At 41.0% G+C, this 27,856-nt stretch overlaps 3 protein-coding genes across 5 annotated transcripts; 1 reads left to right on the top strand and 2 right to left on the bottom strand.

The window, feature by feature from the left end:
• Nucleotides 1-1,759: 1,759 nt before the first annotated feature.
• On the bottom strand, nucleotides 1,760-8,208 carry zbtb22a (zinc finger and BTB domain containing 22a). Of its 3 annotated transcripts, none has more exons than XM_082521035.1 (4): nucleotides 7,473-8,208; nucleotides 5,946-6,164; nucleotides 4,505-5,276; nucleotides 1,760-4,116 (listed from the first exon to the last, which is right to left on the bottom strand). In XM_082521035.1, the coding sequence occupies exons 2-4, from the start codon at nucleotides 6,150-6,152 to the stop codon at nucleotides 3,038-3,040; spliced, it is 2,058 nt and encodes a 685-aa protein (XP_082377161.1). In that variant the 5' UTR covers nucleotides 6,153-6,164; nucleotides 7,473-8,208; the 3' UTR covers nucleotides 1,760-3,037. The 3 variants fall into 3 exon arrangements, with proteins under 3 accessions (XP_082377161.1, XP_082377163.1, XP_082377162.1); XM_082521037.1 differs by having other exon boundaries at nucleotides 1,760-4,113; XM_082521036.1 differs by lacking the exon at nucleotides 7,473-8,208 and adding an exon at nucleotides 7,251-7,457.
• A 2,255-nt stretch (nucleotides 8,209-10,463) lies between these two features.
• On the top strand, nucleotides 10,464-20,498 carry scn1bb (sodium channel, voltage-gated, type I, beta b). Its single transcript, XM_082522530.1, has 6 exons — nucleotides 10,464-11,646; nucleotides 11,732-11,898; nucleotides 14,404-14,641; nucleotides 15,893-16,034; nucleotides 18,347-18,421; nucleotides 20,004-20,498. The coding sequence occupies exons 1-5, from the start codon at nucleotides 11,598-11,600 to the stop codon at nucleotides 18,414-18,416; spliced, it is 666 nt and encodes a 221-aa protein (XP_082378656.1). The 5' UTR covers nucleotides 10,464-11,597; the 3' UTR covers nucleotides 18,417-18,421; nucleotides 20,004-20,498.
• A 2,153-nt stretch (nucleotides 20,499-22,651) lies between these two features.
• On the bottom strand, nucleotides 22,652-27,622 carry naxe (NAD(P)HX epimerase). The gene is made up of 7 exons (XM_082520643.1): nucleotides 27,461-27,622; nucleotides 25,685-25,874; nucleotides 25,498-25,606; nucleotides 24,459-24,569; nucleotides 24,230-24,340; nucleotides 23,741-23,888; nucleotides 22,652-23,103 (listed from the first exon to the last, which is right to left on the bottom strand). The coding sequence occupies exons 2-7, from the start codon at nucleotides 25,855-25,857 to the stop codon at nucleotides 22,904-22,906; spliced, it is 852 nt and encodes a 283-aa protein (XP_082376769.1). The 5' UTR covers nucleotides 25,858-25,874; nucleotides 27,461-27,622; the 3' UTR covers nucleotides 22,652-22,903.
• Nucleotides 27,623-27,856: the final 234 nt, after the last annotated feature.

Below are 27,856 nucleotides of genomic sequence, written 5' to 3'. Positions count from 1 at the left end.
AAGCTGCATCCTAACTTACGTCGTAATCAGAAACTCCTTTTAGCCGTCCACCACATTTCCATGCCATTGAAGTCGAGGCAGCCTGCATCAACCCGATGTGTAGTTATTTTTTTCAGGAGGTGCACATCAGGTGGTGCACATCAGGCTACATGGAAGGTTACAGTGAAGGGTTAACATTGTAGATTTCCCAATGAAGCATTATTCATGCATTAGTCTTCTACAATTAGCTACAATGAAAAACTAGTGTTCAATAAACTTGTAGCATTGTTAAAAAAAAAACATTCTAGTATGTTTCAGATCAGCCTCAGTGTTCTAGAATGTTTCTAAAATGTTCTAGAATGTTTCTAAAATGTTCTAGAATGACCATCAATGTTTAGAATGTTGCACACTGGTTTGTTCTAGAATGATCACCAATATACACAGCACTTCAGCATTGTTTAAAACATACATTCTAGAACAGGGGTGTCCAACTCCGGGCCTCAAGGCCTCAAGTTCGACACCTGTGTTCTAGAATGTGCCGTGCTCTAGTAAGTTTAGAATCAGTCTCAGAGTTCTAGAATGTTTCACATTAGCATCTGTGTTCTAGAATGGCCATGAATGCTTAAAAATCAACTTCTGCATTCTGGAATGTTGCACACCGTTGTTCTAGAATGGCCACCACTATCTACACACTAGTGCTCTACGACAATCTCAGCATTGTTTAAAACATGAATTCCAGATTGTTTCAAATCAGCCTAAGGGTTCTAAAATTATCTGCAATGTTTCTTTAAACCTCAGTGTTTTATGTCCTCCAAAAACACACAGCAGTGTGGAATGTTGCTTAAAAATCTTTTAATATTGACCAGTGGGAAAATGCCGCATATACAGTACTTTTCAAATACTTTTAGATAAGAGGCTATTCATCTAAAAACATTTCTAACTCCTCAAAAATGTAAGATTTGTTTATGTTGGTCAAATTTCCACTAGGAAGGGATTTTTCTTAACCGATGAAAGAAACTGCAAGAATCCACTTTAGTTGTGGATTTATTGGTGTTTACTGCATTCTTTCGTTTTAGAAAAGTACCAAACAGTCGACTGGTCACTCCTAAAATAATGTCTCCCTCTGGTGTTCATTTTGTTTTTTTTAAGTCTAATCATAGCCTCCTTCACTTACATCAACATCTCTAAGGACCTCATACTGATAGCAAAAATAAATGGTTCCCAAATACAACAGAGGAAATTAACAAAATCGACTCCAGTCACCGGAATTACTTTTTTTTTTTAAATCAACTGCCTTTCCCAGTTATATATTGCTTTTGTTGAACCACTTGAATTTAAACTGATAGTCTCCACCTCAATCATATCTTAATAGCTTGATTTAAAATCCACTGTGTTAGCCTAAAATGGAAAAATTATAAATCAGTGTTCACACCCTGCAAGCCTAAATGTAACTGGTAGAGCTCGTCTCACAGGGAAGACGATCACACTTATCTACTAGAAACCCAAAGTCACCTGTTTCAACCTGGAAAAGATGCTAAACTTCATATAAATCTAACAAGCTATTCGGGAGCCCAGTGTTAGCCTCTCAGGTGCCAATACACTGACTGGCTTTGTCAGCAACTGCTAGATAAAGCTGTAATCTCATCACCATTGATTTTAAGTTTCTTTCTTGAGAAGTCATTTAACAAAATATTTAAAAATGGCCTCAGTGCTCTAAAATAACACACAATATTAAAATGAGCCTCAGTGACATGTTTTAAAATGATCACAGATCACCAAAACCAGGAAACAAAACTACTTTTATTACCATGATTTTTTTTTCTTCACATAAGTGACATCAGCATGGCACGGGAAAAAAGCATTTTTATCCTTGTGTTAAAGGTCAATGGCAAATAATTTATGTGCAAAATGCGAGAAATACATTCACAACACTGCTTGGTAGAGTTTTAAGCATCACTAAACAAAAACTGAGCCTATGTGACGCTGCAAAATGAAAAAGGATCACTTGAAATTAGAAATTTTTTTTTCTCATGTTTTTCAAAATAACCATGGCCTGTAAATAATGCACATGTAATGGACAAAACTGAAGCAGTGGCTCAAAGATTTGTTGCGTTATACATTTCCATCTTGTGTTTATGTACATACAGCAGAAAGCTGACAAATCCTTTGGGATCACCAACACTTTAACTGATTACTAATTATCTGATCAAACTCGGAAAATATCAGTTTTACTTTTCATGTCTTTATTGAACACATTGAGTAATCCCACAGTGTTTATTCTAAAACGGTAAGTAAACTATTGAATTTATTTAGTTGGACAAACATTAACAGCATTGAGGCCAATAATATTTCCTGTTTTACTGCATCTTCCCAAACTCTTCTAAGCATCAGATTTAGAACTGCCGCTATAAACGTATTTACTCTCTCAATGCCTGCAAAGCATCCAGTTGGTGGATGGTAAGACTGACTTTTGTCTCAACTGTGCTCAGAAAATTATTACAGAACTGTTTTGGAACATCCATCTGGTCTTTTGCAAACTTATTTACTTAGCAAAATCCTTCCATTAACACTATTTGTTATTCAAAAGTTTTCTGTATATCTTTTAATTATTTTAGTAAGTGTAGATATATTGTTTGCAGATATATTGTGGTCTCTGTGGCCTTTGGAAAAAAAAGAGTAGTGCCTGTCCTATATTTCCACTTTATATAAATTTCAGAAAAGGCTTTGTAAGTAATCAGACTGTGTACACATTTGTTTATAGGGATAAGTGCCTCTACATCCCACAAGTCAAATCTCATTGCCTTAATTGGAACACCTGACTCCAAGCAGCTTTTCTGAGAACTCATTAGCACAAAGGTTCGCTTATTCTTTCCATCCAGCACTGAGTGATTGCTCAATGTTTCATAAATAAAAGAATGAAAAGTATAACTGCTTGTGTTCTTCGTTTATTCAGATTGTGTGAAGATCGGATGACATTTCATGGCAATTTAAGCAAAATCCTTCTTCAAACTTTACAGTAAGTGCTTTAAATCACCGTTTTCCACATAAACGTTTAATTTCAGGTAAAGCTCTCGCTGGCCTCCTCTTTAAAAACGTGACTGCCAGGGTCCAAGTTTTGCGTCTGGGTTCTTAGCTCAGCAACTATCCCAGAAACACTACCCAAAAGCCCACCCATCCCATCCTCTATCTCCTTATGAAAATCCACTTCCTCAACTTTCACCTGTCCTCCAGTGGGGAGAAAGGCTTCCCCTTCATCAAATCCATAACTGTAGCCATCATCCATATCTGCTGCTGCGCTTGCACTGTTGCTGTTCGCCGAGGAGCTGGAAGCAAGTCTCTCACATCGGGCCTGATGTCTCAGGAAGCTGTCTCTCCAAATGACTTTCTTCCCACAGAGGCTGCATTCATAGGGCCGCAGCCCTCCGTGGGTTTTAAGGTGCTTAGTGAGATGGTGCTTCATTTTGAAGGACTTTGTGCAAACAGGACACCCAAAGGGCCGTAAATTGAGGTGCTGCATCTTCACATGCCGGTCACGCATACTCTTCAGGGTGTAGGCTTTCCCACAGTGGCAGAAGTGTACTTTGCCCGTGTAGGGCGCAGCAGCGAGGGACACTGAGGATGATGAAGATGGGGTTGGAGGTGAAGGGGGCGGTGGAAATGCAGCAGAAGATGAGGACAAATGGCGACTGGAGGTAGGGGTCAAAGAGCCACCCTGCCAATTCACCTCCGCGCCCGCCACTGTAAAGTCAGGAGACACGGGGACCAAAGGCCGCTGGGAAACCTGTCCTGTGCCATCTTCAATCTCATCGTAAGTGCCTCTCCTATAGGTCGCTTCTGTGAAACATTCAAAATCCACATCCTCCTCTTCATCATCCTCATCTTTACTGCAGCTGCCGCCCTCTCCTTCCTGAGGCCTCTGCTCTTGCTGAGACCAGGCACCTGTTTGCCACTGAAGCCTCGCTGAGGACGGGCAGGAAGGGTCTGGAACTGCGTCACCTGTTTGGCAACCATGAAGACTGGGCAGGTCTGTGGCTGGATCGCTTCCTACCAAATCTCTTTGCTTCATCACGTCTGCACTCTGCTTCCCTGCAACATGTCCAGCTTCGTCATTTTCATTTGAAACTGAGTGAAAGTCTGCTGAAGACAAGAAGGAACAAAAGCACAGTTTATTAAATTCACTGGGAAAATGCACAAAGAGAAAGAATATATGACCCAGCTATCTGGTCAGATTCAACATTATTTATATTTATATCCACTGCTGACGTAAATCAGAATTTCACTAAATTGAAACCAATAAATAAAATATTTAAATTCTTGTATTTATTTTATAATATATAAACATATTAACTTTCAGTAACATTTACAGTAAATGTCAGGGCACTGCTGTCAGTCCAAATCATCCCCACAAAAGCTGCAAATTTCTTTATATTTGGAAAAAAACTGCTGTTCAAGAAAAGTAAAAATCCTAATAACAAATAGTGTCTAAAAAGGATTCTTTAATGCTGTTCATATTTGTCCATCTTACCACAGTGTCCCATTTGTGCAAAGCCTTCCTTCTTCCCCGTCTCTTCTCCTACTCCTTCATCCGCCTCAATCTCTCTTCTCTCACTCCTCCTCTTATCCTGCGTCTCATCACCATCCCCACTCTCTCTATTCTTATCGAGTGGTCGATCAGAGGTCTGTGGTGCCCCCCGCTGTTGAAATCTGACTTTCTGCTTTAAAGCCTCAGCACCCAAAAACCCCCCATGGTGCCGGGCATTGTGTCCAGGTCCGTCATGAGTAAAGTGACTCGTCTTAGCATTGCACGATACCCATGTCTCCTCGCAGCTGGTGTAATCAGTCTCCACATAGCCAGGAAGGCTGTCCAGCTGTGAATCAGCCAAGTGCTGGGCTGACGAGGGTCGAGGGCGTCCCCATCTTGAGAACTGCTGTGGGCGTCTCCATGTAGCCAAAGGAGGCAGTGAATCTGGCTTCTTCTCCCTCCTCCTTCCCTCCCTTTCTGCATACAGGCACTCCGTGCTGCTCGGGGACTGCTGGCGAGATGCAGAGCCGGGGTGAGCTGCGGCGGCAGCCTCCCCAGAGGCGCCCTCTGCTAAGGACCGAGGCCTCTTCAGGATCTCGGTGCATTTGTCCACGATGTGCCACATCTGGAGGAAACTGGCCACGGTGACATAGTTGACGATATCGTCATGCACGATGCTCAGCTGGCCAGTGTACGCAGAACTCAGGACGCTCTCAAAGGCAACTGGGTCCATGACTGAGGGCAGGGAGACAGTTGTAACATTTTTCAGTAACACCTGTGAAGAGACAGAAACAAAGACACACTTTGACATCTGGACTAAAATATACACATAAACAGGTTTTCTGCCAGTGTTTTACAAACCCAGTGCCTTTACAAAAACAAACTGTTGCTCAGTTTGTTATCCATTTTAAACATAGAAAAACAGCTAAAGAAACTATAAGGGAGGCTTAAGACACCTGCTTTTTATACAAAAGCTAGGTTTCCGCTAACTGGAGTCACTGATGTGGACATTTCCACCATGTTTGTGCTGTTTGATGAAATTATCTGAGCTACTGTGAGGTACAGACTACCCAAGGATTTTCTGCTTCAGTTTTGGCGAGTGAAATTCAAGTATTTTATCATAACCATCAGCTTATGTTACTACGTATTAATTAGCAGGTATCTTTTTCAGTGGATTGCACTCCAACAGTTAATAATACAGCTTTTAAACATGTTTGCCAGCTGTGGCCAAAATGTAAATATTAAAGCTCAAAATGTGGAGTAGAAAACATGTGGGTGATATGCTCATAAAGGCTGTGAAGTGGTGTCTCTCCCTTCGTCTCTTGTCACCCACTCTACATGCAGAGATGATTTTAGGTATTCTAATAGTGCTATATTACTGGAGTGCAACATCAGACAGTAAACCCCAACAACTTCAACCCTGCATTAATATGCTCTGCCCTACCTGATCATGGAAGTAAGGTGAGGATGCAGCGAGGACACAGCGGTGAGCCCTGAACACTTGACCTTGCACCTGGATGGAGAGATCGCACAGCCTGCCTTCCTCCCGCTGCCGGTTCAGATTGTCCAAAACAGCTGCTCTGGCGCCTGGGAAGCACACCTGGACCGTCAAACCGGCCGGAGCCACAGACCCACTGCAGGTCGGATCCATGGTCAGAGAAACCTAGAGGAAAGGCACAAAAGTTGTCAGTTGTTTTCTCATATTTTACTACACATGTAGTTATTATTTTTCTAATCCACACTTATACATATAATGCATTATAGACTAATATATGTTTTGTTACGCCATTAAAATATGCAATAACACTGTCTGGTTTCCACAAAAGAAGGCTGATAACATTCACCGCAGAAAAGATCAGCTGGTACATTAATCTATTATCCTCTGATTGATCTTTAATTGCTTACGAGTAATTTCATGAAGACCAATTTTACCTCATCATTTTACCTCAAATGTCAGATAAAACGCTGCTAATATCAGTGTTATGGAAAATATGCTGTTTGGTTCCTGTACCGAAGAACTCAACACTATCAGGGCTTAACAACTATTGACTAGCTCCCTCACACCAGAGACTTGCCTGGGCCCACCGGTGAAGTAGTCTAGGAGGAATTGTCTACCTCTGAATGTGAATAAGACCACAGTTACGGTGACTAACTTCAGAAGGAAGAGGGCAGCTACATAGCCAAGACCTATCCTGGGACAAGGTGTTGAAGTAGAGGGCTACTCCAGGCATCCAAATCAGGAAAACCAACACAGATTGTATACAAGAAGGGTAATAGGAGACTCTATTTCCTAAAGAAACTGAGATCCTTCAAAGCATCCAACAAAATGCTGCAGATCACCCAATTTTAGACTTTGCTGAAGTCTGCTGGGGAGCTGGTGACTCCAACATACTGAATAAACTGATCAGACAGGCTGGCTCTGTGACTGGCTGCACACACGACACTTATGAAAGAGCTGTGGTCGAGACGAGGCCACTGAACAGTCTGCTATCCATCATAGATAATCTTGACCACCCTCTGCAACACTTACTAAACAGACAGCAGAGCCTGCCTCAGATACACTGCCACAAGGAGAGATATACAAAATCTTCCCTTCCACATGCCATCACACTCTATAATTCAATACATCCGCCTACCAGAAAGCCATCTGCCAGATAATCCGGGTGTTATCTTTAATGTTCAATTTAAGTGCTGTAACGATAGCATTTCCCGAATATGGGATAAATAGGGCTGATTTATTAATAACCACCTGTGTTCATCCCGAATAATTTACCACCTGGTGATTACTGCTCACGTCGATGCTCTACTATTTCACCATCTACTTTTAAAGGCGGCACTCACACGATGAAGGGCTGAAGACATTCGCTCCTTAGTTTTTGGTTCATTGTTTATATTCCCTGGGTTAAGCTAGCTTTTAGCTACATTAGCCAGTCAACAGTTAGCCCAGTAAACGTTAGTTTAATGACTTTACCTTCGATGAGCCGAGATTTTGTTGTTTTACATGGAGCCTCGCTGACTATTTGCAGCAAAACGTCACTGGTAAACTCCACATGCTAACCGCCATCTCAAAAAAATCACGCTAATAAAACGAGGCTAACGGCAGCCTGCCCGCAGGCGCAGCTGCTGCTTATAGCCAGTTGACTAAGCAGCATCCTCATACGGTGTGAGTGGGTGTTTAGTGTAAACGTCGGTTAGAACTGTCACGAAACGCCATCACACGTTAACCTGTTGATTCACCTGCCGCTGAATAAACAATAGCTGCATGGACAATTATTAAACGTTACTGACAGACCCATTGTTACATGTATTGACAGAGCCCAATCCCCGAGAAACTGGCTGCAATCCAGCTGGAGGCCCAGCAGGGGGCGCTCCGGAGATATTCAATTAGCTGACAGTGCAACACGGATAAAACAACAGCTTCTAGACAAAACGGTCAATGTGTAATTTAATTTTCGCATATCTCATCGATAATGGGCCTGTACTGAAATAAAACGATGTTCCTGTCCTTTAGTTAGTCCTCACAGAGAAGCTTATGCTGCCCAAAAGCTAGCATTTTGCTAAGACACACGTTTCTACAAGCGTTAAATAAACAGTGGAAGAAAAGTTAAACCGCAACAGAAAACAACATGTGTGATGGTTGTGGTGGTTGAACGGGACGCTGCCAGGAGGTTAGTTGCTAGAAATTCTCAGCTACTGGTGGATTCATGCCCAAAAGTAAAATGGCGGATGCAGTAAAGCGGCTCATAGTGCTGTGAAAATAAATAAAACCGCCAACGTTTATCTCCAAACAAAATATCATAAAAATTTCAAATTTTCCTCAATGAAGTTTACACTTTTAAAAATGCAAAAGATAAAATGAAAATGAAATACCCCCACCCACCCCTTGCACCTAAATAAAGTTCAAGGTTCAAGGTTCTTTATTTGTCACATGCATAGTTATACAAGTATAACACACAGTGAAATGTAGCCTGACATTGGGGGGGTGTAGAGGAAGAACATTTTATGTATACATATATATATATATATATATATATATATATATATATATATATATATATAGTATATACACTGGGTGAATGTGCAGTAGTAGCAGCAAGCAGGTGAATTCTGTACATTAATATGAATAGACATCTGACTATTTTACAGGATAGACAATATAAACATTAAAATTAAAGGAATTTGGAATGTACATTGTGCCTTGGTTTAGAGTGTCTGGAAGAGAGTCCTGTCTCAGTCAATTATAGATGATGTGAGAGGGCGGGTGTGTGTGTTTAGGGCACGGATGGCTTGGGGATAGAAGCTCCTCTTGAGTCTCTCTGTCCTTGCCCGGAAGATGCGGAACCTTCTACCAGATTGCAGAAGTTGGAACAGTTTGTTGCCAGGATGGGACGGGTCCTTCAGTATCTGCGCTGCTCTAGTCCGGCATCTCCTGGTGTGTCCTGAAGCAGGGGGAGAGCAATCCTGCAGCAGCGTTCTGCTGTACGGATCACTCTCTGGAGAGCTTTTTGGTCCTTCACACAGCTGTTCCCGAACCACGGTGTCATGTTCTGTGTGAGGATGCTCTCCACAGCGCCTGTATAGAAAATCCTGAGGATCTTTGGAGGGACCCTGAACTTCCTCAGTTGTCGTAGGTGATACAGGCGCTGCCTAGCCTTTTTGGTCTGGACCTGAATGTGGGCAGCCCATGTCAGGTCTGAGGAGATGTGGACACCAAGATACTTGAAGGACTGCACCCTCTCCACTGGAGCTCCATTGATGATAATGGGCTTGTAGTCTCTGTGCTGACCCCTTCTGAAGTCCACCACCAGCTCCTTGGTCTTGCAGACGTTCAGCTGGAGGTGGTTGTCCTGGCACCATGATGCCAGATTCTTCACTTCATCCATGTAGGCCGCCTCATCGTTGTTGGAGATGGCACCCAACACCACTGTGTCGTCAGCAAACTTCACAATGGTGTTGGAGCCATGGGTGGCCACACAGTCTGAAGTGTAGAGGGAGTAGAGCAGTGGCGAGAGGACACATCCCTGAGGTGCTCCTGTGTTGATGGTGATGCTGTTGGAGAAGCACCTGCCCACCCTCACCACCTGAGTTCTGCCAGTGAGGAAGTCAAACACCCATGCACACAGACGGCTGTTAAGTCCCAGATCCCTGAGCTTTGTGAACAGTCTGCAGGGCACTATTGCGTTAAACGCTGAACTGTAATCAACAAACAGCATTCGCACATAGTTACCCTGTTTCTTGTCCACGTGGCTGAGAGTGGTGTGTAGGACGTGGGCGATGGCATCCTCTGTGGATCTGTAGGCGAACTGCAGCGGATCTGTGGTGTCTGGGATGGAGGAGGAGATGATGTTCTTCAGCAGCCTCTCAAACACCTTCATTACTACCGAGGTCAGTGCAACTGGCCGGTAATCGTTCAGGGATGAGGGTTTGCTGTTCTTGGGCACAGGGATGATGGTGGATCTTTTGAAGCATGTGGGGACCACAGACATCAAACATCAAAATTATTATAATTTTTTTAAGTTTCCACAAATATCTAATGGTAAAACTCAATGTGTAATAAACACTGGGAAATACATTAAAATAATTTCACGAAAAATTCCTTCACTGTAGCCTACTGTAATTTTAACTGGATTTTTTGAGTCACCTCCCATTAGCGCCCCCTATAAAACAAGAAGTCCAGAAAGTGGAAGCTCTCTGATGCCCTGTATGAATCAACATGGAGTTAAATTAAAGGGCCATCTCGCCCTGTTCTCGTTTTCTTATTTATCATTTTCCATTTAATTTGCTTCCAACGCACACCGGGATCCCTGCAGCAGGTTTGAGGCAGGGTTAAATGAGCATCAGTTTAAAAAACCGTACAGAAGAGGCTCAAACAGCTGTCACATGCAGCACCTGCCCTGTCTCACACACGCTTGGCTGTTTTTACCGCAGTGCATCTGCAGCAACAGCCTCTCAACAGAGGTGCCGCTGTGGCGCAGGAAAAAACAACGTTAACTGAGCACTGGACGGATTTATTTGAGGGTTGTGTGTGTGTTTTTTTTAATTGCGTGTCTGGCTTATATGCCTGCGTGTGCGCTCACGCAGTTTGACCTGCAATGCCAACGCGAACGAAACATCTTTTCTCCGAGCACGGGGTCATTAGATAGCTGAAATTATACAAAAAATATATATAGCTGCCATCGCAGGAGAGGACAGTATTTTTCTATATTTTTTCCAGGAGAGACGACTCTGCTCGAGGAGAGGAGGCCTGATCAGGACAGTGGCTCTGATTTCATTGATCCGATTAAGGATAATTACCATTAGACCATTAGACTGGTCTCTATTAAATACTGGTAGCGTGTACCCTGTAAAAGGTAGCCATTTGTTTCCTGCCGTAGAGCATGCAAATTGATTATAAATGCACTGGCATGTAAATGTATTGTTGACGTTTATTCAGTAGCTGGCATGTTGCACTCTTGAACACATTCATTTTAACCTCGTAAGCGTCTATACTCTCTGTAATTTTCCAACATTTAGAGCGGAGCATGCCCCAGGGAGGTCTACTGATTGCTCTCTGCATCTCATATTAAAAGGACCTCAGGAAAAAAAAATCATAACCTCAGGGTGCGGATCTGGGGAGCACTGTGAGTTAACAGATATCTGGATCGTTTCATAAGCTATTTGATTATTGATAGCAGAAAAGGTCACCGCGTGGATGCGGGAGGCCAGTGGGTGTGTAAATTGGGGGAACTGTCTCAAAAGGAGCAATAATTTGTGGCAATAAATTCTGCAACCAGAATTCTGGAAACTGTTGCCGGCTTGAGCCAAAGACCTGAGTGGTTCCACGGGACATTACATTTACGCGTATACGGTTTGCACTTTACAATGCATGTTTAGCTGCTAGTTGTCACCAACACATGACATCAGCCTGCACTTAAAAAAAAAAACAATACAGATAAGCTTCCTGAAATCTACAAGAAAACATTTGCAAATATCCATCCTGCTATTGCAAACTCGGAGGTGCTCAGTGCGTGAGTGTCACTAGGCTCCGTGAAAGCTTCAAGAACCATTTTAGGGTTGTACTTTTTGAGGCCCCTCCTTCGATAAAACATCTGGAGTTATGGCACTACTACGTTTTCTGCTATTTTCCTTCCTCTGCACGCTGTTTGGTGAGTGGGCGGGATTCCTGGCAGTGTTTTGCTATGACACCTTGTTAACCCAGGCTGATGACATCTCTTCTTTTCTTGTAAACAGTGTACCAGTGTCACGGGGCCTGTGCAGAGGTGGACTCGGACACTGAAGCTGTAGCAGGCAAGGGTTTTAAACTGGGCTGCATCTCCTGCAAAAGAAGGAGTGAGGTGAGAGGTGAAGCCAGCGTCGAATGGTACTTCAGGCCAAAAGGGGAGGCTGACTTTTTTCTGGTGAGTGTTTCCATGAAGTGGGATTTATGGCCCTGCAGATCTGGGTTTCCCCCCATCTTTTTAAAAAAAAACAAAACATTTATTAGAAGAAGGAACGAAAGAAAGAAAGTGTGTACTTTATTGGTCCCCGTGGGGAAAATCCCTCTCTGCATTTAACCCATTCACTCAGTGAAGCAGTGGGCAGCCATTGGGCACCCGGGGAGCAGTGTGTAGGGATGGTACCTTGCTCAGGGGTACCTCAGGGTAGCTGTTCAGGGGAATCAAACCCCCGACCTTCCGATCATGGGGCCACCACTCTACCTACTGAGCTATCCCTGCCCATGAACAAAGTATAGAAGTAACTTGCTGCTTTATTTATATAAAATAAACACTGTTCAATATATTTTCAGGGGAGACGACAGTAGGAATATGATTGTGGAACTGCATTCGTTTTCAGTTTAGAAACTTACATTTGTGAATCTGAAATTTGGCACAGAATTAAAAAAAATCAGATTAATCTGAAATTCACAAGAGTTTGCGTTATTGTCTTGATGGAGTCCAAATAAAATATCTTTCCAAACCAATCGGGAATCACTTACATAAACGTAAACATGCTGTTTCAGTAGGCAGGAGTAGAGGTAAAGCTAAAATAACTGAAAGACAAACTCATGTAAGATTACATAATGTCAGGTTTGAGTCTTTTTAAGGACACTTTCGGTAGGATAAAACCAGTGGAGCACTTTAAAGGATGCTTCTTTCACCTTGTTAATAAAGTAGAAGAAAATAACTGCAAAAGCCAGAGCTTCTTCCAGTTACTATCACACAAAACGATTTCAGTACATTTGAAGGAGAAGCAATATCCTTCAGGAAAAGAGCTCTCATTTCCTAATTGCAGTTTTGATGATGGAGATTAAAACAAATTTTAGTCTTCCAAGATCCTCACTGTGCATCGCTGAACTGGATGACATACACGTCAACAAGTGGGCCGGTGTTGCACCAAAAAGATTTCTGATGTTTCTGATGTATGTATGTGTAATAGCTCCTCGTGTTGGTAAATTAACTGGATTTATGAAGATGTTATCTATAAAATAATACCTAAATTCTAATCAACCCAATCCTTTTTGGCCAATTTAATAATATCTTTACAGAACTATGGTGCTATTTATGCTTGTTGCAATTTCTGCAAAATCCCTTGAAAAATACATTTATGTCAATGACACACAGCGAAGCCGCTACCTCTGCTGGACCTTAAATTCTGCTTTGTACACAACAAGCAGCACTGCTGACTATATGGGAGGTTTGGAGCAGGAAGTCTTAGTCATGCAAGCATCCATAAAATCAAACTTGTGGGCTACTTCTCTCAGGACTTGAGCTATTTATATATGCACTTATATATAGTGCACACCAAAGCTCTCCTCCTTCCTGTCGCTCTCACTTACTCGCACATAGACACCTACAGTACGGTCCTCAGTCACATAATAGCACCCAGTGATGAGACCGTCATGAGCTTCAGATGGGAATCAATTGGAACATTTTACTCCACTGAAGTCATCAAAGTGTCAGAGAGAGCTCTGCTGACCTTGTGCTGGATTCTCTGTTTGATGCCGCAGTGCATGCTGTGTTAATGTAGCCGTGGATGTATTTCAGTATAGTAGTGTCTGAACGGTCGTTTTATAATTTACAAAAATATGCCTGAACAGTTTCAGGGGAAAGTGTGTTTCATATGGGGTGACTGGGGGTGTAGACAAATTTAAATCGGAGGCAACACATCCATCTACAATATGTAACGAGGTATTTTCCTCTCACATGATATCCATTTGGAGCTGTCAAGTGTGTTTACTTAACCAATTAACTGAAAATCTAAAAAATGGAGTATGTTTTTTACTCATGAACCTGGACATATTTTTTTCATTGTTGCTTCCAATTTGAAATCAAACAATCAGGGTACAGCTGAAGTGTAGACTTTCTGCTCTAATTCAAGGGTTTAACAAACATTTAGCAATAAATGTTTACGAGTTACTGACAGTTTTTACACTAAATCCTTGATTTTCAAGAGATATGAAACACATTTCCAAAATAATAATAATAATAATAATAATAATACATCGTAGCCTAAATAACATAATAGCTCATTGGTGGATGTTCATATTAGACACCGCCAAAGTTTCAGCGTTTTTAAAAGTAACACCTGTGAGCCAAATGCTCTGTTTCTGACAGTTTCTTCTACCCTTGGCTCTGTGTGATGTCATGGAGTGCGTATATCCCAATAGAGTCATCTCAGACACCTGGTATTAGCTGTGAGAACAGAAGCTCCACCCACAACTGTTCCGATCTTCTGTTTAGGGGGGGACAGCCAATCAGAAATAAGTTCTCTTTAAGGGGGGAAACAAACTGAGCGGCTACACCAAGGCCCAGAATAACATAAATAATGAAAGATTAATTTTAACCGTCACTCATGCAAAGGTGTTGCATAAGAATATGTAACTGGTAATGAACACAACCTTAAATGATCTCTGTGTCGTCCAGATGTACACCTACAATGAGGATGGCCCCACCATTGAGAGTGACCAGTTTGAGGCTCGTGTCGACTGGAACGGAAGCAAAAGGAGCAGAGACATTCAAGATGCATCCATATACCTGTTAAATGTCACCTTCAATGACTCGGGCACTTACCGGTGCTTTTTCAACCGCATCCTCTCCTACGAAAACTACGAGTACAATGACGTTGTCAGCAAAGTGGTGCACCTCAGTGTGGTGGGGAAAGGTACGACTTTATACAGGTCATTAGTATCTGAGCAAGTAGACTTAAAGACATCTGAAGACAGTTAACAAGAAAAAGCTAATTTATTGCTAAATGTTAAAATATATTATGCATATTGAAATAAGGTTGAAAAGTGTGGTTTGAGCAGTCAGATTTAGATTTTTTGAATTTTTTTGAATGAATTTATCTTACGTGTAAATGTGGCGATCAATGGTGGAGATGGCTGAGCATTTTCAGGCCTTAATTAGACTTAAGCAGACTCTGTCATTGCAGAAGCATTTCACAAACTGATTCACACTCACACAATACAGACCGTCACTCTTTTAAATCTCACTGTGAGTGCAGTGTGCATTCCTATTAACCTGGAGGTCCCTGAACAACAACGGAGCTTTAATATTATGAGAATGCAGCCTGCCTCCATTTTCAGAGGTTGAAGATTCTGGCACTGTCAATAAAGCAGCCTCCTAGTCTCTGTTATGATTAAAATGGAAGCAACATTCATTTTGTTTCACTTCTATTTCATCAGTGGCTGATATTTACTCTCTACAGTTTTCAATAGATGGAAGAAACATGTCTAATCGTGGATACTGACACGCTGCCAGTTCAGCAGCTTAGCTGAATTATTTAATGTTTCCTGATAAATGCATTACTATCAGGCAGCATAACAGTAAGCATATATAACTGTGCGCTCTTTGGTTCAGTCTCCCAGACACGGATCAAGTCTAGTCTTAGACTTTGCGGCGATCTTAATTTAATTTCCCTTTGAATCTAGGACTAGGCTTTAAATACGTCTGGAAAACTGTCTCTTAATTGTAACTTTGGAACAAATTATGATTAATTAATAGCTATTTTGCAAATATTTAGACTCTTAAGAGAGCTTTGCATAAACGAATGCCTGCAAATTGTAATGAACCGAAGCAATGTTGTGAAGTGGTCCAAAATTCCTCTGCAAGAACATGAGAGACTGTTAAAGTCATTTTATTATATATTATATATTTTGATTAAACTCAGTAGTGTCTCACAGGCAGACTGCACAATGTCACAAAAGTGATTCTTCTGCAAGAAAAACTAAGACTATTCAAGCACAGAATTCTTTATTTCGATGCGTGTGGCTCTTGTGGTTGAAAACAAAAGATTTTAGATAGAACAGATGTTTCCTCTTTAGGTTTTAGGTGGTTTCAGCTTTTTCTCGACCCCGTCAGGTCACCTTTGTTTTGTTTGTTTGTCTCGTCTTTCCTGGTTTCCTGTATGCAGCCACCAGAGGTACAGCTTCCATCGTGTCAGAGGTCATGATGTACGTGTCCATCATCGGCCTGCAGCTCTGGCTCCTCATAGAGATGATATACTGTTACAGAAAGATAGCAGCAGCTGGAGAAGAAGCATTACGAGAAGCGGCGTAAGTATTTTTCTCTTACACCTAAATGCATGCTGACTTAATGCATGTCAGAATCTTGTATAAACAGTTGAGCCTTTTCATTTCAAGATTCAGCTTGAAAAGATATACAAGATGTGCTTATATGTTAAAGGCTTATAAAAGTGTTTCTGAGTGCAGTTATGAACTGGATGCAGATATGTTGGCCAATATTAGTTTGTAGCTCAAAATAAAATGAGTCACGCGTTGCTATTGTGGACCAAGATGTGTAATTAAGTCATTTTACAGTTGAAAAGGAAACAAACATATCTGAGACTCCTTATTTTCTGGCACTTATTGGCATGCATATTTGTAGATATTGATGAAAGACAAATTTGAGTTAAGGCCCGGTCACACCAGCATTATAAACTCACTCAGAGGTGCAAATGAAAGAAAATTTTAGGTCTCCAGCTGAAGGAAGTAAACACTGTGTGAGTGTAAGCTAGGGATTCCAGAATTTTGTGTCTGCAGGTTGGGTAAAAACATTTTAGGTGTTCCAATTAGGCAAAAATTAAATTAAAATAATTGTAGTTCACACTAACAGTCACCTCAAGGTGCTTTAAATGTCACAGATTTCAGGCCGAACCAAATACAGCTTTTAGAGATGGACTAATTAAACAGAAAAAAACCTAAAACATTATTGAGACAATGTGGAAAATTAAAGAAACAGAAACATGACATAAAGCTAAAGAGGGCAGCAGGGTTAGAGTGTAACTGAACAAAAAACTGATAGAAACTGAGGCATTAAATGGGCACAGGAAGCAATCAGGAAAAGTGGAAACACTAGATTAACAGGGCACAGCTGAAACTAATTAAGACAATAAGAAAGGAAATAATATTAATGATAATGTACAAGAGACCGAAAAGCAACAAAATAAAACAGGAAGTACCCAAATGGGGAAACCAAGGAAAAGAGAAACACTTGACAACAAAATTCAAGAAGACATCAGAGAGACCAGACCAAACCAAATCAAATCAAGTATAGGGGTATTCTAAACGTTGAAGAAAAACTGATTTCAAAAGTAAGAAGAACTAAAACACTAAATGAGAATCTTGAGATGAAATAGAACCTAGAAGTAATCAACACATCCGTTACATTTTTGCTATAATTACAAAAAACCTCAACGATAAACTAAGAAATCCTTACCGAAGGAAAAACCCAACAAAATCCACAGATTATGTTATTTTATTGCAAGGTAAAGACTGCACATCGTTATAGAGAGAACCCACAAAAAATCAGAGGATCCACTGTGAGTAAGAACTACCTTTTAACAAGAAGAACCTTCCGGCAGAACCAAGCTGTGGGAGGGCAGCAACCTGGCCTGAATGGTTGAGAGATGAGGGTAAAAGGAAGAAAGGAAAGGAAAGCAGAGAGAGACCACGAGCAGACACAAAGTATGGGAGGAAGTAGACAAAGGTTGCAGTAGTTGCATATAAGCACATCCAGGAGAGTGGGAAGAACTGCTCAGTGCCTCATGGGAAGTGTCCCAGCAGCCTGAAGCAGCATACCTAAGGGATCATTCAGTCACCTGATCCAGCCCTAACTATAAGCTTTATAAAATAAATGAGAGCATTCTTTGGAGTTGAGAGGGTATTTGTCTCCTGAATCCAAACAGGAGAAAATGACATCATAAAAAGGTGGATGTTAACCCAACCCAAACTCAACCCTAAATGCTCATTTTAACTCATGACCTGTTGCATGTTAAGAAGTTAACTTTCCTCGGTGTGCAAAAGGAGAAGAATCACAGAAGAGGGATATGGTTTGGCAGACTGCCAAAGAGACAAATTTATATGCAGAAATGATAAGAGATATGTGAAAGCAGTTGCAGTTTCCTTCTCATTGATACTTGTTTATTAGGTGTTATTTTGGCTTACAGTGTTTGACGTGAATGGTACTTTCCTCAAAAACAAATTTGGTGTGAGTCGGAAGTTGTGAAAAGTGTGTATTTCCCCATGAGTCATGTCATTGTTTATTGTCCTGCTATAATCACACCTATAATTTTAACTTTTGCCTTTGCCTGCTATATCATTGTTTCCTTTACTATAAGACTGTCGCTGTCTCCATCGTGTTTGTGTGCGTTCACTTGTGTGTCTTTGTCCCGTTCCCTCTTGTCGCCTTGTCGTGTTTTCATCCTGCCATCCTCCTCCCTAGTCAAAACCAAAACCTTCCTCCTGTAAGTCGAAAAGAAAATCAAACCTGTATCTTTTTATTTTTGCATTTTTTAACCCATGTCATTGTGATAAAAGAAAACATTGCAGATGATTACTGAAAATGATTTTCTTTTTTTCCTTTCCAGAAATGCTGAATATTTAGCGATAGCCTCGGAAAGTAAAGATAACTGCGCAGGGGTACAAGTCGGAGAATAGCACAGGTACGTTGTGATCATTTAATGAAAATGGATGTCATCTTTCCATAAAAGATACCTACTGTTACAATGTATTTTAGAATGATTAGAAACACTACATAAATGTCATTAAACCCTGTCAGCTGACCACTCCTAACCACGGCTTTGTTTCAAACATCATGTTTGATCTATGTAAACTGTGTCCCTGTAGCAACAATAACGACGTCAAGTATAAAATATAAAAGAAAAAATTGCTCTTTACTTATTATCTAGTCTAGCAATTTTCTGATTGTATTATTATGGTGAAAGTTTTGTTATTTCTAGACTGTGTACTTTTATTGAAAACATTATGTAAAGGTCATTAAGGGTCATTTTTGCACTTTTCTATGGATATAGCAAAATTGTTCTATGGATGTCCATGAAGCTAAGCTAGGCTATTAGGCTGCTAACTTAACATTTACTAGAAAGTGCAAAATAAACTTTGTAGATTTAAATACTGAGTTCTTGCACTAAAGTATATTTTTGAGGGAAATTAATGACAGGTTAGAAAGGTGGATCCCTTGAATTTCTGCTCAACTATATTTTTTCACAGCTAAAGTGTTAAAGTGGGACCAGCTTTGCTAATTGTGTGATACAAATACTGTACCTTCAGTTAGGTGAAAATGTGTGGGTTTTAGACGTCAGACTAACACCCACACAATACATGTGTGTGCAAGGGGGGGGACACAGTTGGAGAGGTGAACATGCAAGGGGCAAAGGTAGTGAAAGTAGATGAATTTAAATACCTGGGCTCAACCATCCAAAGCAAAAGACAATGTACAAGAGAGATGAAGAAGCGAGTGTAGGCAGGATGGAGTGGGTGGAGGCAAGTGTTAGGGGTGATTTCTGGCAGAAGGATAGAAGCAAGAGTGAAAGAGAAAATGTACAAGATGGTAGTGAGACCTGCTGTGATGCATGTTTTGGAGATGGTGGTACTAACAAAAAGAAGATGCTAACATTTTCACTGGTAGTGACCAGAATAGACAGGATTAGAGACCACTGCATCAGAGGGACAGCTCAGGTAGGGCAGTTTGGAGCCAAAGTTAGAAAGGAAAGGCTGACATATGCAGAGGAGGGAAGGTGGATATATCTGACAAAGGATGTTGAAGATGCAAGTCAGGAAGAAAAGAGGAAGACTGCAGAGAAGATTCATGATGTAGTGAAGGAGGACATGCAGAGGGTTGTTGTGACAGAGGAGGAGATGGATGCAGATGATCTACCCCTAAGGACACGATAATAAACCTTTGTGAAATATTAGGAATTAAGTATTATTGGAGTCCAAAAGGCTACACCACCATGTACTCCAAACCTCATTACTAAATATAAAACTGATTTGTTTTCTCTAATAAAGTGTAAAAGCATTATTTATGGCACCATCTAACACAGATATGTTGTCACTGATTAGGTGTGCAAAGCTGAAACTAATGGAAAACAGCTGTGAGATCATTTTAATTATTTAAATGTGGCTGTAGAGGTTGGATTAGTTAGAGATAAACTGGATTTTCTACAAGCTCAGTCGCTTTGATTCTGCGCCAGCACTTCCATTTACGTGAGCCGTCTTTGTCCTCAGGCTTTCTTCATGGACTGAAAACATCCTTCCACTTAACGACCTGCACGATGACAACCTGAGGGAAAAACTCTTCGTCTCAAACCTCTATTTTACCTTCTTAACAAACCGAACAAAGGACAACACACTAGGAGAGCATGGTACCAGCACTGTATATAGTACCCTGTGCACAAAAAGCATGTTCTGCACTTATATGAGAAACCATTATGCATTAATGAACCACATTGTCTGAAGCATATACTGTACGTTCAGTATTTGTCTTTAAGTATATGTAGTCATGCATTTAATATGAGTGGTGTTGTGGAGAGTCCATGAGGCTAATTGTCCAAGAAAGCTTTTTACTAAATCATCACCACATAATGTATAAAAAACACCATATGTGTAAGTGATTTCTAAAATAGAATGTGATGGGCTACAATAGACTGTATTTCTAAATTAACTGCTAGTTATAGATTCAGTCAATAATAAAGATGTATTAATAAAAATGGAGAAAACGTGGTTGAAAATTGTCATGCTTGGATATTATGATTGATGATTATGATGAAGATTTCAAGTGAGGTCTGCTCAGCTCCAGCTCCATTTTTAATGTTCAAAACAACTTTTTTTTTTTTTTATTCTTCTACTGGACCTGTCTAATATGAGCGTCCACTTTTGTAACCATATTTAGAAACCAGTGATTTATTTTGAAAGTTACTGGTGCCAGGGGGAGCAGTGTAAGTAGTTCATAAACTGCTGATATACTGGAATTTTCCCCCCACACAAACATCTCTTGGATTTGCAGTCTGAAAATTGTCCAAATAAGAGAAAATACCCAGTGAGCAGCAGTTCTCTGGCTGAAAACGCCTTGTTGATTCCAGTAGCAGCACACCACACTATATGACACTCACCTTTAAGAAAAACAAGATGAGGACAAATATAAAGCAGAGATGTGTTTCTGTTAGAGGAGTTAACCTGTGGAATAGTTATGACAGTGATTTAAAAAGGTGTAGTTCATTTTCCTTGTTTAAAAACATGTTTAAAAATAGAGTATTAGAAAAATATATATATCAAGAATGAAAAGAGCAAAAAGGAGAAAAAAAAAAAAACAACCTCTTGATTCTTTTGCTTTGATGTAGTTACTTATCTAAGGTGGAAAGTTTTTTTTTTCTTTGTTTTTGTTTGTTTGTTTGTTTTGTTGGTTTTTGCTTTATTATTTTCTTCAAGCCCTGTGTACAGGAGCTGCATACAAAAAGATATTTTGTGAAAAGGGTTGGAGTAATAAGCAAATGCTTCTGCCAATACCTTTTGATTAGCCTTGTCTCATGCTTTCTTTCTTTATGGTAGATTTTTGTTCTGTTTTCACTGTTTGTTTGTTTTTTCACTGTTTTCACTGAGATTTGAATTTGAATGCTAATCAATAAAATCAAATCAAATCAAAAAACCTAAGAACAGGAAACCGAGGCTACAATTAGAAAAACATGGTCTGATCTGATGCGTCTCAGTTTCTGCTGCAACATTTGGATGACAGGGTCAGAATTTGGCATAAACATGAAAGTATGGACCCATCCTGCCTCGTGAGTGGTTAAGCTGCTGGTGATGGTGTAACGGTGCAGGGGATATTTTCTCGGTACGCTTTGGCCTCCTTAATACCAACTGAGCATTGCTTAATTGCTGCTGACCATGGCTATCCCTTTATGACCACAGTGTGTCCATCTTCTGATGTCTGCTTCCAGGGGGATGATACTCCACGTCACACAGTTTAAATAATCTCCAGCTTGTTTCTTAGATGATACTGAATTCAGTCCACTCAAATTACCTCCAGTCACCAGATCTAGGAGCAGTACGGCAGATTGTTTCATGTCAATGCACCAAAATCTCTGAGGGATGTTTCCAGCACCTTTTTGAGTCTATGCCACAGAGAATTGAAGCAGTTCTGAAGGTAAAGAGGGCCTAACCCATTATTAGCATGCTGTACCTAATGAAATGACTGGTGAGTGTACGTATATGCATCCAGCCATCCATTTTCTTCCGCTTATCCGGGGCTGGGTTGCGAGGGCAGCAGCCCAAGCAGAGAAGCCCAGACCTCCCTCTCCCCAGCCACCTCCTCCAGCTTATCCAGGGGAACACCAAGGCGTTCCAGGCCGGCCAAGATATAATCTCTCCAGCGTGTCCTGGGTCTGCCCCGGGCCTCCTCCTGGTGAAACATGCCCAGAAAACCTTACCCAGGAGGCGCCCAGTGAGCATCCTTGTCAGATGCCCGAACCACCTCAGCTGGCTCCTTTCGATGTGGAGGAGCAGCGGCTCTACTCTGAGCCCCTCCCGGATGGCCGAACTTCTCACCCCATCTCTAAGGGAGAGGCCAGCCACCCTTTGGAGGAAGCTCATTTCCACCGCTTGTATTCGCAATCTCGTTCTTTCGGTCACTACCCACAGCTCGTGACCATAGGTGAGGGTAGGGACGTAGATCGACCGGTAGATTGAAAGCTTCGCTTTTACACTCAGCTCTGTCTTCACCACAACAGACCGGTACAGCGTCCGCATCACTGCAGCCGCTGCACCAATCAGTCTGTCGATCTCCCGCTCCCTTCTCCCATCACGTATATACGTGTACGTATATATAAAAAAAAAAATTTGGGAAAAGCAGAATATATGAACTTTAAAAAGTTTGTCAGTTTGTCAGAGAAAGAATTTTTTTATTTTCATATTTACTTTAGCTGATGCTGCCATTGTGCTGCAGGTGTGATGACAGCATACGATTATGTCACATAAGCTCTCTTAAAATCAACAAACAAGACGTGTTAATGAGTGAACGGATGTCACGCTGCTGGCTGTTTCACCCAGTTTACAGCCTTTATGCTGAGCTAAGCTGATTGCTTTATAACGCCAGTGACAGCTTATTTCCCTTCAGTGATGGCCCACATCTCTTAGAGTTGCAAAACACAGTCTGTGCCGGGGTACTGGGGCAGGTTGAGTTGATATTTCTTCTCCAAGCCAGGTGGCACAAATCTGCCTCCCAAGAAGTGATATCGTCCTTTAAACAGGGAGGCGGATTTCTTTGGTGCAGTGAGAGAGATGAGCATGTCAGGCTGGAGTCCATCTGTGCTACCCTGCTCCACATCCCAACCTTTAACATGAAAACAAACAAAAAAAGGCTGTCACTAACCAGCTGAAATTTCTGTTTCCTGAGATAATCTGCAGTATGTCTGTTAGCGACAGTTGTTAGACCCAAATCAATATCCTCTGTTTGGGAGCGCGGACATGCAGCAGGCTTCATGCAGTTATTGATTATAATCATTCCAGACTGTTGACAGATGCACTGCAGTTTAATAAATCCTCACTGACAATAAGCAGAACTCCACAACATTGCTGGCAAGCCGTACTGCAGCGAGGAGGACTGCAAAACCACATGTTTTTCAGCTAAAAGCTGGCTATACATTGGGTTTAGTTTAAGAGGTAATGCTAGCAAAAGTTAATACATCCATTTTTATAAGAGACATTTCAATTCAAGGTTGTGGCGACATGGAGCTTTCCCCAGCTGCCATGAGCTGGGAGGCGGGTTATATCGTTGAAGGGTTAGCAGTCTGTCAGCATGGCTAACAAAGAAAAACAGCACTTCACATTCACATCTTCATGGTGATGTGCTAACCCCTGCCCCACTATACTGGTGCATGCCTTATTGATTACTTTTTAATGGCAGTAATTTTGTATTGTAACCAGTTACTTCACAAAGTAATGTCACCCAAGGACTGGTGAGGACTGACCTGAGGGGATGTCGATGCTGGCTGTGGGCACTGTGGACTTTTTCAGTGTGTCCAAGATGGAGCCAAAGGGCTCTCGCACAGCTCCCTTGAAGCTGAAGCCAAAGATGGCGTCTATCACCAGGTTGTATGCTTCATCAATCGCTTTGGCCTGAGGAGACAGTTTTACCCAGATAAGTTAGTTTCAAAGGAATTAATCAATAGCTTGAAAGCACATTTATTTCAGTGAGTAAATCCATCAACTAAAGCTCCTCTTAGCTACCAATGAAATTATTCACTATCTAGTTTGCTGTAATAAAAACAGAGCTATTATCCCCTCAGTATCATTTAGACAGCTAATTTAAACTGGAGCCTAATTACATTAGCTCTGTTCATGTGTAACAGAGCATTTGTACAGCTTCATACAAAATGCACAGTCAGAAAACAATAAGCAGTGTGTCTGTGTGTTTACATTGGATAAAGCTGCAGCTACATATTTTATTAACACCAAACCTCAGGCATCTCAGTCAGGAAGGGGATCTCCATTTTCTGGCACTGTGTGGTTAGGCCTTGGAACAGCGGCTTGTTTGGCCTCTTTGGGTACAGGATGGTCGGCTCGTAACCCTGAAATCAGACACACAAAGTACTAACGAGGAAAAAGGAATTTAGGATTTTAAGGCTGAACGAGGATGTGAAAATAAATGGTTTACTTTCCTCTTCTGTGAAATTGAGAGACACTCACAAAGAGTTTCAGATGCCGGGCACAGACCAGGCCATCGCCCCCGTTGTTACCTGGTCCACAAATCACTAGCAGAGAAGGTCTGGCTTTCACCAGAGAAGTAAGTGGATATGCCTGAAGGAAAAGAAGAAAGCAAAATAAACTTTGATATATTTAACCTCCTAGGACCTGGCGTCCACATATGTGGACATCACATTTTGGGTTGTTTAGACCAAAATCCTAAATTTTGCTCTACAAGGGCCTGATATCCACTTACGAGGACATTATACTGCCACTGTTCTATCGAAATTTTAGACAAATATCCTCATATGTGGCTCTAATTTTTCTCAGAAACAAAAATCAGGTAAAAAATATGGCAATTCTTTGTTTTTACATTCATTGGGTCACAATCAGCCCAAATATCAAAGAGAAATTAAAAATGCATGTCATGGAAGAGTTTGGGTCTTAGGAGGTTAAGGGCCCGTTCTGTGTTAGTTACGCAAACCAAGTAAAGCTTCTTCCTGCACCTTCGAGCAAAATGCAGTTGTATCAAGTGCATCTCAATTCCACAACAGCAAACTTAAAAGTGCAGTTGAAAATATTTCAGACTTTGATTGTGCAAAAAGACGAATGTTTCAACATTACTATAACGTCATCAAGTGCAATGTTACTTTAGTCTGACTACAGAAAAATAAAGGCTGACGAGTAAGATTAGATCAGAGTTTTGGGGGAAATTCATCACACGATTTTTGCGTAACTGGTTGGTAGCTGTCTATTTACATCAATGTTTAAACTTTTATTTTTGTAACTGGATTAAGTGGCTCAACCATAGAATAGAAGAAAAAAGTGAAAATATTTCTACACCCCACTTTCGACCCTTGTTTCTTTCTTCAAACCCTAAAGACACCAAACTAATTTTTGAGCAGCTGGAATAGGTAGAGGTCTCACATTAGTTCCTGAAATAATTATTTTACATTATAAAAGAGTTTGTTGCCAGTCCAGTGACTAATATTCCTCCCGTTAGATTTGCATTTCAAAAATAAGAGCCCACGGTGACGCTCACCCGTGTGACGGCTGTGGCACAGCTGAGTCCAGCCAGCTCCATCAGTTGATCCACACTGAAGCCGTACTCACTGAAGAGCTCCTCGTCGATGTGCTGGGCCTCCTCCTGCCTGTGAAGTATTTACAGGTCAGTCTAGACTCATGAAGTCTGGTTTTACTCTTATGTGTGAAAAGGTTAAAACCTTCACCCGAGATATTTGATGGCCTGGGCCATGGTGGACGCTGGTGTGCTGCTGAAACAGTCCTTTCTGTGGCTGTTAGCTGCAGCGGGCAACGGGCATGTCCCTGCCTGAGCGAGGGCTGTCGCGGCTCGTGAGGTCACCAGGAAGCCGATCCCAAACAGAGCTCGAACGCTCAACATCCAGATGATACAAGCTCCTGAGGAAATTTAAGAAAAGACCACAGTGAGCAATGTTCAGTCTGCTGATGACGCAGGTTTCACTCCTTTCGCTGTTTCCTTGCTTTTATTTGCTCACACCTGCAGACTGCAAACTTAGAATCAGTCATTCCCTTCGTCTGCGTTGCTGCTTAGTATGCGTTAAAGAAAGAGGTGAGACACCCCACTCTCACACAGTCTGTGCAACACCAGAACATGGTTGATTAAAACTAAATAAAAAAACCCATACTAGGCATTTAAAAAACAAAATTCCACAACAAAAATGAACTAAAATGATACTGTGTTATTACAAAACTAATACAGTAAAGATAAACTGAGTGTATTTTCTGTGTAACCATCAAAACAAAAAAATAATCTTAAGTGCAGTAATATTTACAGATCTGACTGCTTTATTTCCTCCCACAGGAGAAAATCATCTTGAATTAGACCACTGCAGCATTAAAAAAATAAGAATAACAATAATAAAAACAAATGTAAATAGATTACAAGTAACTTATTTTATGTAAATACACTAATAATCAATACAGAGAAAACTATTATCTGTATCGCTAAAATTATGTGAAAAGGAACATTATCACAGGAATCTCTGCAATCCTGTGAAAAACTAATTACAGCCCATGATTCAGCAGCTTGTAGCACCACCTTTAGCAGCAATCATTTCCTGTATGAGTTTATCAGCCTCTAACATCACTAAGGGGGAATTTTGTCCTACTCTTCTTTATAACATTGCTTCGGTTCCTTGAGGTTTGCAGGTATTTATTAATGCACAGCTTTCTTAAGAGCCTGCTGCATTTTAATCATGCTGAGGTCTTTCACCTGGCCATTGTAACACCTTGATTCTTTTCTTTTTCACAAATTTGCTGCTGTGCTAGACATCACTGTCCTGTTGCATGACTGAATTTGGGTCAGGCTTTAGCTGTCAGACAGATTAAAGAACAGTTGAATCAAATATGAACTGGTGCAGACAGTCAACCTGGTGACTGTAAGGTGACCACATCCTGTGTCTGCAAAACACTCCTTCCAAACGAGCCAGACTTGTTTAATCTTTCTCTAACAGTTCATTGCACAGATCGATCTTTTGGTGAATTTGCTGGGAAGTTTGTGGTACTGTGTTGACACACCTGAATGTTGCAGACCAGCAAAAGTGCCTAAACTTGTGCTTTTACAGAGGTGCTCATGATCAATTAATCGTGATTAGCAGCACCTTACTGCTACATACCCTCTTAATTACAATGAAAGCAGTCAGGGTTTACTTATTAATCCACATGACTGCACAGAAATAAAAAGTGTCTGAACTATGAACACTGAAGTGAAACAGATTTCACTTGCTAACATCCAGTTCGATTTATGTTCAGATCAACGCGACTAATATTTGTAAATGTTTATTAGCATTTGTATTTTTTTTTATCTGCATTACACGGTTATGTGGATATTACTGTGTACACATTAATGTCGCAGGGCTACAGTAGGAGCACTCTCATGTCCACTTCACTGTTATCTAGCTCTGACTTGCTAGCTAACGTTTAGCATTTGCTCCACTTCGTGTCAAAACATTAGCGACACTCACCAAATTTTAACACCCTTTTTCTTGCAGACAGCTTCACATGCAGTTTTGTCCTTTTAAACCACAGAGCTCTTAGTTTTGGAACTTTGACGCTGTGCAAGAGCAACACTTGCACCCTGACCTTGTAGGCTACTTCCGGGTTTGAAAGCGACCTGAAAACCAGGATTCCAAAATAAAAGCCTGCTCTCAGTCGGAGAGACTGCAGTAAAAGACACACTTTTCTAATTAAAATGAGAAAATATGCGTAACCCTTACTATATATAAATGAAGTAGAATCCCTATATGCCAGCTATATAGAATCAGACCCATGTGACACACGATATAAGCCCATTTTATACATTCTTTTTTATATCCTTAATTTAACTATAACTAGTAAAGCACAAATGTTCAAAAACATTT

Source organism: Aulonocara stuartgranti (assembly GCF_965226115.1).
Source record: "Aulonocara stuartgranti genome assembly, chromosome: 22".
Classification (NCBI taxonomy): domain Eukaryota; kingdom Metazoa; phylum Chordata; class Actinopteri; order Cichliformes; family Cichlidae; genus Aulonocara; species Aulonocara stuartgranti.
This window is presented reverse-complemented; position numbering and strand designations above follow the sequence as displayed.